The sequence below is a fragment of the Plectropomus leopardus genome, chromosome 21, assembly GCF_008729295.1.
Source record: "Plectropomus leopardus isolate mb chromosome 21, YSFRI_Pleo_2.0, whole genome shotgun sequence".
Classification (NCBI taxonomy): Eukaryota; Metazoa; Chordata; class Actinopteri; order Perciformes; family Serranidae; genus Plectropomus; species Plectropomus leopardus.
Window position 1 is genome coordinate 18,443,469 of NC_056483.1, and position 12,527 is coordinate 18,455,995.

Here is a 12,527-nt window from a genome sequence, read left to right on the forward strand (position 1 = left end):
TCTTTCTTTAATGGTAGAAATCTGGTAGAAATCTTTTTATTTCTTGAGCCTTACTCACCTTGTCTGTGCATCTCTCTCCTGCTTTCTTTTTTATTCTGCCTCTTTTTATTCAGCTTTGTCATGCTTTCCTTTTTTATTCTGCTTTGCTTTGCTGCTTTTCCTCGCTTCTTTCCCTCCCTGTCAGTCAGCTTGTGTTGCGACTTTTCCTCAGACGGTCAAGTAGGGAAACCCTTCCTGTAGAGCCAGAGGCGCCAGGTTTCTCAGCTTGTCAAAACATTAGATATTGGCCTCCATTATGGCGACAGAAGTCAAATGTTGTGTTTGGTTCAAACTGTTTGTGTTCCTACTTATGTGATTTAAGTAATTGTTTGCCTGTTTTGTCTCTGCACTGTACCTTCTTTTCCCTCTGAATCAGATTGCAGTTATAAAACAGGAATTCTGGTTCCTTTTGACTCAGTATTTGTAGTTAGCCTATTAATATTGAAACATAAGTATAATACTAACAATAGATTATTCTAGACACAAATGAACAAATATGTATTTCTTGAAGGACTGCCAGCCTTTGCTGTGCTTGACACTGAAATTTTAAGTGGTGCAGAAATGGTGGAAAATTTGTTGGCATTATTTTTGTGCAGTCAGTGTGTCTTATTGGACATTGTTGTTTAAGTATAGTAAAAGCTTTTGTGATTTGCGGATATGCTGACTAGTACAATCAACATCCATTGTTGTCAGCTCTTATAACCCCGTCTGAGTTTTTCTTGTCAGTTGCTGACTGGCTGGTCTGACGTTTTCCTTATTGCCGGCTGTCCACCCACCCCTCGCCAAGACAAAGCCTGGACTTGAGTCATATGGCAGATTTTGTATTGGTCATAGTGTGGGCACGTCTGTGGCACCGTCTGAACCCTGCTGGCTCACAAAAGGGCCTCTTCAGCTGTGCCCATTACATCACTACGTCATCCTATTATGTCCTGTTTTTACCCCTACAAGACAATAGTCTCAATGTCATAAGACTCTTTTATCTGGCACCCACACACACACACAAAGGAAGCACAGACTAACCTTCACTAAGCCTGTAAACCAGATTCATCACAAGGCTGTTTTTGGCCAATAGGAGAAACAAAACTCAAGTGTTTGGTTCCTCAAGTTAACATCATTTAGTTTTATAAATATACAAATGTGGAAAAATGTGTTGGTACTCTCACAGTTCATTGAAACAATGTTTCATTCCTCCTGAAAACTGATCGAGTTAAAAGCAATTGTCTCATGTATACCTGTGTTCCTTTAGTATGTCATAGAGTAAAGTATGTAAGTAAATGTCTGTTTTCATTAAATATGGAATTAACAATAATGGATGCCAATTACTTTCGTCAGTGTCAAGTTATTTCAGAGAAAATTGTGGCTTCTTCTATTTTCATGGAAGGGTACCAACAAATTTGTCCACGTCTGTATGCATATGAATTCCATCATATAGGGGTATAGACTGAATCCCCTTGATGTCATGCTAACAACAGCTTCCGGGTAGACAACTGACAACAGATTACAAATGCAGGAATATGTGAACTCTGCAAACTTCTGATTTCTGTTGTCATTTTCAGCCATAACTGTAACATTTAGAGATATGCAGTTAAACACTATGGCTCGACCCATTTGACATTTCTTCTGTGCTTATTTTACGTATTGTGTTGCTCTGCCGTCATCTCTGAGAAACCAAATCTATTGGCACAGAAGCTAAGCAATGTACTGCTTTGGATGGGGTCACAGCAAAATTAATTTCACCCACCTAAATATTAGTGAAAGTGAATGCTATATTTGAATATTCGCTCTGCTTTACCTTGCACAAACCAAACCATTCAAGGGCGCAGTAGACCAGTAACACCAGTGGTCTGCCACGTTAATATACTGTTTTTGTCACCGAAGTCTGGTAGCTTTGATAGACTGCTTTCAATTCCCCGTCAGAAAAGGTTGTCTGATGGCAGGGTAAAGTAGGGGAAATGTTATAAATTTAGTGCACATTTAAACAAGTAATGATTTTTTTGTCTAGCCAGGCCTTTTTAGTGGACTACAACAACTAACCAGTTGAGACAGCGATTGCTCAGTGCTGTTTGATTTTATGCACATGACGCAGGAAGTTACAGTTAATAGAAGTTGTGAATATAGAATTAGTTTTAGTAATTTTAAAAACTAAGGATTTGTTTTGTGTATCTTTGGATCCAGATTTGATTTAATGATTTGAACTCTTCGTGTGTCTTTTTTTCTTAAAGCACAGTGAATGGTACAGACTTAGGCCCGAGGTCAAGTTCCTGTTCAGCCTCCAATGGTGTGGATGATCAGGTGCCTTCCAGCTCCTGCAGCCCTGCCCTTGGTCACATCGTCAATGGAGATGCCACGCCCAACTCCACCCCGGTCCACCAGCCGTCGGACAGTGACACAGAGAGTAGGACTGGTGAGCTTGATCTTTTGTTTGCAATTCATGTGTGAATTACAGATTGCAGTACCTTGGATCGTTTAAAATGTAAGCCCTGAGTTCCAGATTAGTATGGTGTGTTTGTAGCCTTTTCAATGTTTTGATGTGTTTTTCTCATTCACGGCCTTTATGCCCTGTGAGTGGTTTATGTCGTTAAATATGATTACCACGAGAATTGGAGTATTTCCTGATTAAATTTGCTAAACTGTATGCTTGTGTATAAAATTGGATAATGGAACCTCATTATCAGACCACCTCAGTTATACATGTGCATATTTCCTGCAGGTATTCATTATGTGGCCTGGGCTGAGATCAGGCCTCTTCATGGTTCACTTGGTCCTAGTAACAGTGGAGTAGAACAGTACATTCATTTTCATTAAGTTAGGCCTGTAATCTCTGCTCTGTTAGCACCTCTGTCGAAAACTCCCTGAAAAGATAAACGCATAGAAAAGGAAAGCAGAGTGCAATATACTGTGGAGGGCAGGCAGAGCACCAAAGGCACATTGTCTACACTGAGCAAAGGTTGACGGGAGAATATAAATTCTTTACATGCAGACCTTTTTATATGGTCCTAACCTGTAATTTACTTAAATAATATTTATTGTATAAATAAAAATCAAGTCGCACATTTGATAACTGGTATAATTGGTTTGAAATTATTAAAATGCCACTCATTTGCTCTAATTAAAGAATTAACATGATAGCCCTCATCCGTGTAGCCTCCACTGCCTCGTCTGAGTGACAAGCTAACAGGTGACTTCAGAAATTGTTGTTATGGTAATTACCACTGAATATTTGAAAAGGTTTGGTGTCATAATCTATTAGAGAATATTATTTTCTTTCCCATGTTTTTATACACAGTTCAAAGTTCAGTTGAAAAGCAACAACCTTATAAAGCAAAAAAAAAACTTGTTTTATTTAATTATTTACCCCTGAACTGCATAGAGCAAATATGTATAGTGCTCTGTTGGATACGTATTGTTACAGGGAGTCCCAGCCATAGTTTGCAGTTGTTTTTTTTAGATGCAACATCGGATATAAAAAGTCTACACACCAATATGAAATTGCAAGTTTGAAATCCAGAAAAAAAACACCCTGATTGCCTAAGTCTACAAACCCTGCCTATCAATTCTTTGTGGAAGCAGTGTTTTCCTTTTTTTTCTTCTTTCTTATTTCAGAAAGTCCTTGTCACTAGGTCTCTTTGAACTCTCACTTTATCCAGCTCTTATTTGCTCCATTTTCTCCATTCAAAGACTTGGATTGACCTTTTCTGAAGCCATGCCTCAGTTGACTTGGATGTGTGCTTTGGTTCATTGCCATGTTTGTATCTGAAGTTGGCTTTATCATTAGCTTTCTAACAGAGGCTAGCAGGTTTTGTGTCATTTTGATAGTTGGAGCTATTCACTACCCCATCTGTCATAATAAGAGCCCATGACCCAGCTTAAGAGAAGCAGCCCCAAAGCATGATGCTTCCACCGCCATGCATATCCTTTATTAAGGTCTTTATTAATGTTTTGTCTCATCAGACCATAATACTTTTTCCCACATAGTTTAGAGTGACTGAATTAGTCTTTTTTTTTTTTTTGCATAATTCAGAGGGGCTTGGATGGGTGTTTTTGATATAACAGGTTTCGGACTTGCTTCCCTACCCCATAGCCCAGATATGTGCAGAACGCAAGAGATGGTGATCACATGCAAGGAGTGACCGGCACATGCGAGAAATTCCTGTAGTTTTTTCAGTGTCGTTTTTGGCCTCTTGGTAGACGCTGTGATAAGTTCTCTCCTTATCATCTCATCAACTTTTGAGGGTCGTTTTGATCTTTGCCATGTCTCTCTAGTGCCAAAATTCATCCACTTGTAATGATGTTTTGACTGTGCTCCATGGTAGAAGTGTTTTTTTAAATTTCTTTCCACATGGGTACTTTTCAGCAATTAGATTTTGTATTTTCTTCAGGAACTCTCTGCAGACCATTGCCTTTGCAGTAGGATGCAATCTCTAACTTTCAAACAAACCAAGATTCTATTAAAGATGAAATAAATCTGTCATTAATGTTGTACATTTTAAAAAGCTGCAGTTTCACAATGGTGTGGAGACTTTTTATATCCACTCTAGTTTCGTGTAAAGAAATGGAGTATCCATTTTCAGACTTTGAATTCTTTCTGTCAGTGGACGTGTTTACATGGACAGACACTTGCTGATCAGCCAGTTGCTGTATGTTGATGCATGTGTACAGTACGAATGTAGATTCTTAGACTACCAGAATAGTCAGACGTTTATTTTCTTTAGACATCACTGACATCAAGTCATATATGGATGATGTGTTTAGTCCATGTATGTAAACAGCAACATTGTCTTTCTCTGACTTTCCTGCAGTCAATGGGGAGTCCTGTGATGCTGCTCTCCAGCCATCGTCTTCTACAACAGATGTGCTGCCCTCCGCAGATGACCACGAGGACTGCAATCAAGATGCCGCCCCGGCGGACCCCGACACAGCATCAGATAGCACATCTCAAACCCTGCCAACCTCCTCACAGGCTCCAGCGTCCTCCTCCTCCTCCTCTGCTGCAAAGCCTACTGATGGCACTGCTGCTGCTTCCTCCACATTCACCTCCCCAGCACAGGGAGCCACGCCCTCATCATCGTCCACTTCCTCCCCAGCAATTGGAGAAGCGAATGCTTCAGGAGGCGGCGGTGGTAGCAGCAGTAGTAGCAGTGCAACTGTAACTACAGACGGGGCGAAGCCCAGGCAGCAGGTCCCCAATGCTGGAGCCTCTGATCCTCTACCACCGGGGTAAAAAACGCCACCTATTCTGCATTCCCTGACTGTGTTTAACATCACTGTTTTTTAACAACATTATTACAATAAGATTCAATTATTGTGTTTCAAAAACCTCCACAAAATAAATATAAATATTTTATGAGAAAAAAAACAACAAAAAAATGTGAATGTATATTATTATTGAATTTAATAAAAGAAATATTGTAAAGCTTCAGTAAAGATAATGGTTCCAACTTTAGATGATACTCCTGTCAGTATCATTTGAGTTCGAAAAACCCACATTCAAACTGATCTTTCACAATAAATGTAGCAAAGTCTGTTGAACATTTACTTTCAAATTTCTATCCATCTCCACCATATTGCAACTTTATATAGATTTTTGTTTGCACCTTGCTTTTTTTGCCTAAATTGTTGTTAATTGTTGTGTCTTTCAGGTGGGAGCAGAGGAAAGATCCGCATGGCAGAACTTATTATGTAGACCACAACACCAGAACTACGACCTGGGAAAGACCACAGCCATTGCCACCAGGGTGAGTGCCTCTCTTTTGCTCACTTTTTTTGTCTTCAGCCCTTCTCAGATATGATATCTGTAATTTTACAAGGTTCATCTGTCCATATAAACATTGGCTTTTTGACTTCCACACAGAGGTTACCATAACACACAGTTTCATGGTGTGGATTTCAGTTTCATTTCTTGCATTTGCATTTATTCTACAAATATCAAGACATTTTTAAGCCACTAATACTGTCCTAATGTATGAATACAACTAATTGCTGAAACCAAAGAGTCCCGTGAAGCAGCATGCTGTTTTCTCTGTTGTTTGCAAACGAACTAATAAGTGGAAGTATTGTTTCTATGATATGATCATAAAACACTTTATTTAAATCTCAGTCTGAGAAACCGTGAAGTGTATTTTGAACACCCCAGGCAGACTGTGTATTGGTTTACTGTCCTGTATCTCCGTCACTCTGCCAGTTGGGAGCGCCGAGTGGATGACCGCGGCAGGATCTATTATGTGGACCACAACACACGCACGACCACATGGCAGCGTCCCACGATGGAATCGGTCCGCAACTTTGAGCAGTGGCAGAGCCAGCGCAGCCAGCTGCAGGGAGCTATGCACCAGTTTAACCAGAGATACCTCTACTCTGTAAGACAACTTCCACCCCAACCTTTCCTACATCCTCTTGTCCCTTTTTGAATTACAAATCTCTCGTTGATTTGTTTCATAGACAGCAAGTAATCATCCAAAAACAACTTCTCAGGTTACTTGTAATTCCCACTGTACACATTTGGTGAGCTGCCAATCTGCAAAACTACAGTCTTTTGATATTAATCTCAAAAGAACCCAATGCATTATTGAGTCTCCTGACCACACCGGTTCTATCCAGCTTTTAGCTTTTATCAGCTTGTCACCCTTACAATGTGCATTTAGCAAAAACCATTCCTCAGTACTTACCAAGAAACCTTTTAAAGATCATTAAGTTTCTGGTTATCTGTGATGTCAGTGATCTCATTGCTTTGTGTTGGTTCAGATATTGGACGAAATATAGTAGTCCAGAACCACTCTGATGTTATCTAGATCTTTTAAGAACTTTTAAAAGGTTGCATAACTTTAATGGCAAATCCCAGATATTATCTATATAATTACTTATTTTTTTTATATTGGGTTCTTTGATTTTTTTCCAACATCAGTTATAAATTTACTTTTTTCTTTCCATTATGAAGTGCAGACTACTTAAAAGCACTGTGCATAATGCAACTACAGCAATGCAACTTTGACAACACTGAAAATCCTACCTAACTCAAGAAAATGTTAAGTCATTGAAGGTTTATTTTTTCCCATAGTTTAATAAATGAAAAGCCGTGACTACATTACATATGGTAAAAACACTACAGCGTGCTTTAAAAATGATTAGCCTATTAGAGAGTATATTGTAAAGTATGGTAGAGTAAATTTAAAGAAAATCAACAGTATTATTTTCTGACTCCCATATTTTTTTTGTCCTAAATGGTAAGATTAAACAAGTCAATGCCAGTCTCGTCATCATGATAAACTTATAAATCAAAGCGTAGTTTCTGATGATGGTTACAAACAATGAAACTTAGAAACTTTTGCCCCTTCCATCCTTTGCCTCATGAATCTCACCTCTTTCTCTGGCTGCATTTATTTTGCAACTCCACTCACTCAATACACAGCTCAACTCTTTTAGCCCATGGGTGAGAACTTTGCCTGGCCAAAGTCAAAATATGCACGCCTCAGCCTCTGCTCTAATCTGGTTATTTTGGTGAGGGTCCTTCTGTTAAGTCTTTGATTTCAGCGGTGATGTCATCTTCACTGACGATGATTAACTTACAACACAAAGCAAAAGACAGACAGCTGGGAAGTATTTAGCTGTTCCCGCCAGCAACATAGCAAAACTCACTTTCTCATTTGTTTTCATTCGGAACTTTTTCCAATTACCTGATCCTTGATGTGGAGTCTAATTATTTTTTTTAAATAAATATACATATTTGGAATATTTTCGACCAGATTGGTGCCTTCCTGTTTTCTTTTTCTTTTTTAAATGGATGTCTATGTGTGCATCCCTCGTTTTCAGGCATCCATGATGTCTGCTGAGAATGATCCTCTTGGCCCGCTGCCGCCTGGTTGGGGTGAGTTTACATTCTTTCATCTAAATATTGTACATATTTTTATTTGGTGTCAGTATGTGCTGAACTTTGAGTGGGATATTTATCTACATTTGTCATTTTTGCTGATAAGAAAAACACAGAAATGCATCAAAAATTATTGTACATACTTTCATGCCAAAATGATTGTTATTATGAAGAACAAATACTTTGTGACACTGTTTAAGTTGTATAAAGACTATTTTGAATGTATCCAAATCGCTTGTTTGCTTCACTATTTTGACTCATCTCTCAACTTCCTCTTTTAAACCTCTGCTGTCTCTCCTTGTTTTTCACCGAAATCAAAGATGTTTATGTTTATAGCATGAGTCAGCTCCGAGGATAATCTGACAAGTGTTGCCACATTTTGGGGCCAAGTGTCACATCTGTCTGTTAACCTAGAAATGCCTGTTTGTGTTTTTATCATCTTTAGAGAGGCGCGTGGACTCCAATGATCGAGTGTACTTTGTCAACCACAATACCAAGACAACGCAGTGGGAAGACCCCCGAACCCAAGGGTGAGCTCAGTGCCAGAAAAACCACAACAACAAAACATCTAAACTGTGCTTTCCACTCATGGTTTCACTTTGGTCTGTTTCAAACGAACAGTGAGCAACAGTATTTAAGGTGAGCTAAGAAAAGGAGTCCGCTAACGCCAATACATGACCGGCACCCATCACCACAAAGAGTCTGCACATGCCGTGGTTCAGTTCTATACTTTTTGCAGGGGCAGCCCGGAGACAAGCATTCAGTTAGAATAATAATCTGAGCATGTCAGGGGCAAAAAACAAGCATTTTTAATGGACCTAAACTGATTGTGCCAACATGCCCAAGTTGTGACATTGCAATCTGTTTTGCAGCTGCAGGCTGGTCTGCAGCACTTGTGCTCAGTACTGGATCAGTCTCAAAAAGTTTTGTTCCCATTTGTCACATGAACATAAAACATGGCAAAATATGGTCCAGGTTGAAAAATATAAAAGTTAGCCTTTAACTTCTTAAATATTCAGCAACGAAAATTCTGAAGCAGAAAACTGTGTTATTGTGAGTTTATTGAATGTGTGCTTGAGGCGAGGCAATATCTGCTCTTCTGATCTGGCTTCAGGGAAAGCCAAGATGAGTATTTATAATCATCATTTCTGAATAGAAAGTCAAGAAGACCTTGTGACACATCGTGATGAACAGTTACAGGAACAAGAACAAGCTAGGCAGATAAATCGGTTGGCCTCCAGATTGTTTGCACAATACACGATTCTTTCACAATATGTCTTATTTTTCAATTTCCCAAAATATTATTCAGTCATGAGAAGCATATCCAAAACAACATCAGGGTCTGAACTGTTAACCCCTCTGTGCAACAACATGACCTTTGACCTTAATCAGTATGCATTCTTGGAACAAAGGTGTGTAGTATTTTTGTAGCACAACGTCCTACAGCAGGTTATGATCTGAAGGAAAACAACAACAACCCATTATTGTTAGGCATACTGCCATTTTGAAATTTTGAGCTGATATTCGATACCTATGTTTTTCTTTTGACGTTTATTTTGTTTTCGTTGTATTTATTTCCCCTTTTGAGCTAGGAAACATAGAAATCTTCCTTGTAAAAAAAATAACGGAACTGTTTTAAAGTCATACGGTCTTTAATTAGAGTCTTTAAATGAGCTAAAATTCAGTCATACACATTTACAGTGGTGGAAATAAGTATTCATTTTTTGAATAAACATATTTCTAGTGCAGAGATTTGCATAAAATTTAGACCAGACATTGATATAAACTCAAAAAAATCACACAGATTAAAAAAAAAAAGTTAATAAAAAATCCATTTTCAGTCCATAAAAAAAGTGAATGCAATTTTGTAGAATGACACAGGAAAAAAGTATTGAACACATTAACTGAATTGTATGTATTACTTTGTGGAAAAACTTTTGTTTGTCATCTTCAAGATTCTTCATGTATGAAGAATCTGCTCTCTCTTAGTGTTCAGAGGAGATTTTGGTCCATTCGTTTACACATATAGTCTTTAAATTTGTAGGATTTGTAGGAAACAAGTTTTCGACTTGGGGACGAGGGGATGTCTTAGACTCTTAGATTAGTCTTTAGCCCTGCTTTTAAGCCTTCTCAGAATCGGTGTGACACGACGACGACATCGGAATGGTTGAATTCCATTTTTTTTGCAGATAAGCTAATGACAGTCAACGAGGTGTATTGCCAGATACCGATGCTCGGCCGATAAGTCACTGAATCTCTAATTATTATGAAAGCAGCTGTTATTAATTTGCCAATGTCCTATTGGTACTAAAAAGAAACATAATCTGTCAGTCATTATAGCACCATTAACCTGTTGTGAAATTTGTTTGAAACTGAAAAATATCATAAGCTGCAAGAAAAACTTTTGTAATGTGTTTCTTGTCCTTTTGACATAGCCTCCATTTCCCACATGTATCAGTCCATGTATATAATTGGGCTGTGTGTGTCTGTGTGTGTGTTTGCAGGCTACAGAATGAGGATCCTCTTCCTGAAGGTTGGGAGATCCGATACACAAGGGAAGGGGTTCGTTACTTTGTGGATCACAACACCCGAACGACCACTTTCAGCGACCCTCGCACTGGAAAGTCCTCTGTGTAAGTCCACGATTTTAAATAACTGATATATTCATGTGTTGTACATTACATAACATGATATATAAATCCATTCTAACCCTCACTATGGGACCTTGTGCATAGTTTAAGGGAACATTTTACTCAGACCACATGGAGTCATTTTTTACTTTAATTTAGCCAGTTTACATAGAGCTCAGTAAGTTTAAAAAAACATATATTCATTTAGAAAAAAATGGTTGGTTGGTTGGTTCTATTACACACAGGCACAGGGAATTTGATAAATTTGCTAGAAAATATTTCTAAACATTGCTTAACTTCATGGGACCATACCAGAGCATATATCACATGTACAGCATTTGTTTTTCATTATATGAAGTAGATTCAACTGTTAACCCCTTTGGAATCTATTGAATTGCATCCGTCAGCTTGTTCTTGGTACATTCTGACGTTGATATATATGTATTTATGCTTCTCAGCACCAAAGGCCCTCAGATTGCTTATGAGCGCAGCTTTCGGTGGAAGCTTGCCCATTTTCGCTACTTGTGCCAGGTAGGCGCTTTCTCTCTCCATCACTCTATTTCTTGCTCTCAGTCACGTGTTAATCTCATTTCCCCTCCCAAATGCATTAACGTTTTGTCCTGTCTTTGCTCAGTCCAATGCTCTCCCAAGCCATGTGAAGATCACCGTCTCCAGACAGACATTGTTTGAAGACTCTTTCCAGCAAGTAAGAGGGTCCTTCTACCACCATCTAGTGTTATGCAGCACATACAGTTATGAAGTGCAAGTGTAGTGATGTACAACAGCCTGCGTGCATGCTCATTTTATTTTTCCTCTGTTATACATTCAATAAAGACATGCCACTGTGCCCTTTTCATTTGCTGATGTTGTGTTGTTTCTCTGTTAGATTATGGCCCTGAAGCCTTACGACTTGAGGAGGAGACTCTATGTTATCTTCAGAGGCGAGGAGGGTCTAGACTATGGTGGCTTAGCCCGGTAATATGGACAATATAAATATTATAGTGTGAATTAAAAAAAAACTGTAAATGTAAGCAGTAATTGATCATGTGCGTCTCTTGTGTCTCTCTTTTTCTTTTCTCTTTTCCTCCTTTCATTTCCTTCCCAATTTCTATTCAAATTATTCCCCTTACGCACTCTCTTATCTTTGTCCTCCCTCTTTGTCTTTGTCTTTATCATTTTGTCCCACACTTCACTTTGCAGAGAGTGGTTCTTCTTGTTGTCACATGAAGTGCTGAACCCCATGTACTGCCTATTTGAGTACGCTGGCAAGAGCAACTACTGTCTGCAGATCAACCCGGCCTCCGCTATCAACCCGGACCACCTCTCCTACTTCTGCTTCATAGGCCGCTTTATCGCAATGGCAAGTTCACAAGCTGCCCACACAAATGCAAACAATCCTGATAACACCTGTGCAAGCATAAGAAGTGTTACATTAAATGTGTTGACTAAAATAACCAAACATTAAATAAAAAAAACATGTCCAAACATAAAGTTAAAGAGGACCCATTATGCTCATTTTCAGGTTCATACTTGTATTTAAGGTTTCTACTGGAATGTGTTTACATGCTTCAGTGTTAAAAAACACGTAATTTTCCTCATACTGTCAGTGCTGGAACACCTGACACCTGACACCGCTTTTTAGCTCCTTTGCATTTAAGCCCCCTTCACGAAAAAGCCCAGTGTGCTCTAATCGGTCAGTGTTTAAGGGTCTTTTGCATCTGATGAATGACTAACTGAGGATATCTGAACTTTCTACTGTGAAAAATCACCACTAAAAGCTTTCAGACACAGCCAGACATGTTCCAACAGGAATATGATCCGAAACCGAGGAGAAATTTATAATATAAGCAACCAAGTTTCCATGTTTCCCTGACAGTACCATGTAGCAGAGTAGGCTTTGTCATGTAAATGCATGCAGTAGTGTGTCAGTAACAGATGTCCATAAGAAGAAATCTGTCATGATCTGATGTCAGCTTGTCTTGAAAATAGAACAG

The 12,527-nt window shown here is 38.8% G+C and overlaps 1 protein-coding gene across 2 annotated transcripts in view; it reads left to right on the plus strand.

Moving 5' to 3' along the window:
• LOC121960869 (NEDD4-like E3 ubiquitin-protein ligase WWP1) overlaps positions 1–12,527 on the plus strand; it is a 33,070-nt gene that overhangs the window by 14,011 nt on the left and 6,532 nt on the right. For both annotated transcript variants that reach the window (XM_042510754.1, XM_042510753.1), the window contains 11 exons: positions 2,262–2,443; positions 4,839–5,256; positions 5,679–5,774; positions 6,221–6,395; positions 7,846–7,900; positions 8,349–8,433; positions 10,408–10,536; positions 10,992–11,064; positions 11,168–11,239; positions 11,420–11,508; positions 11,734–11,893. In XM_042510754.1, the coding sequence (XP_042366688.1) occupies positions 2,262–2,443; positions 4,839–5,256; positions 5,679–5,774; positions 6,221–6,395; positions 7,846–7,900; positions 8,349–8,433; positions 10,408–10,536; positions 10,992–11,064; positions 11,168–11,239; positions 11,420–11,508; positions 11,734–11,893 (1,534 nt within the window). The remainder of the gene's footprint in view (positions 1–2,261; positions 2,444–4,838; positions 5,257–5,678; positions 5,775–6,220; positions 6,396–7,845; positions 7,901–8,348; positions 8,434–10,407; positions 10,537–10,991; positions 11,065–11,167; positions 11,240–11,419; positions 11,509–11,733; positions 11,894–12,527) is intronic.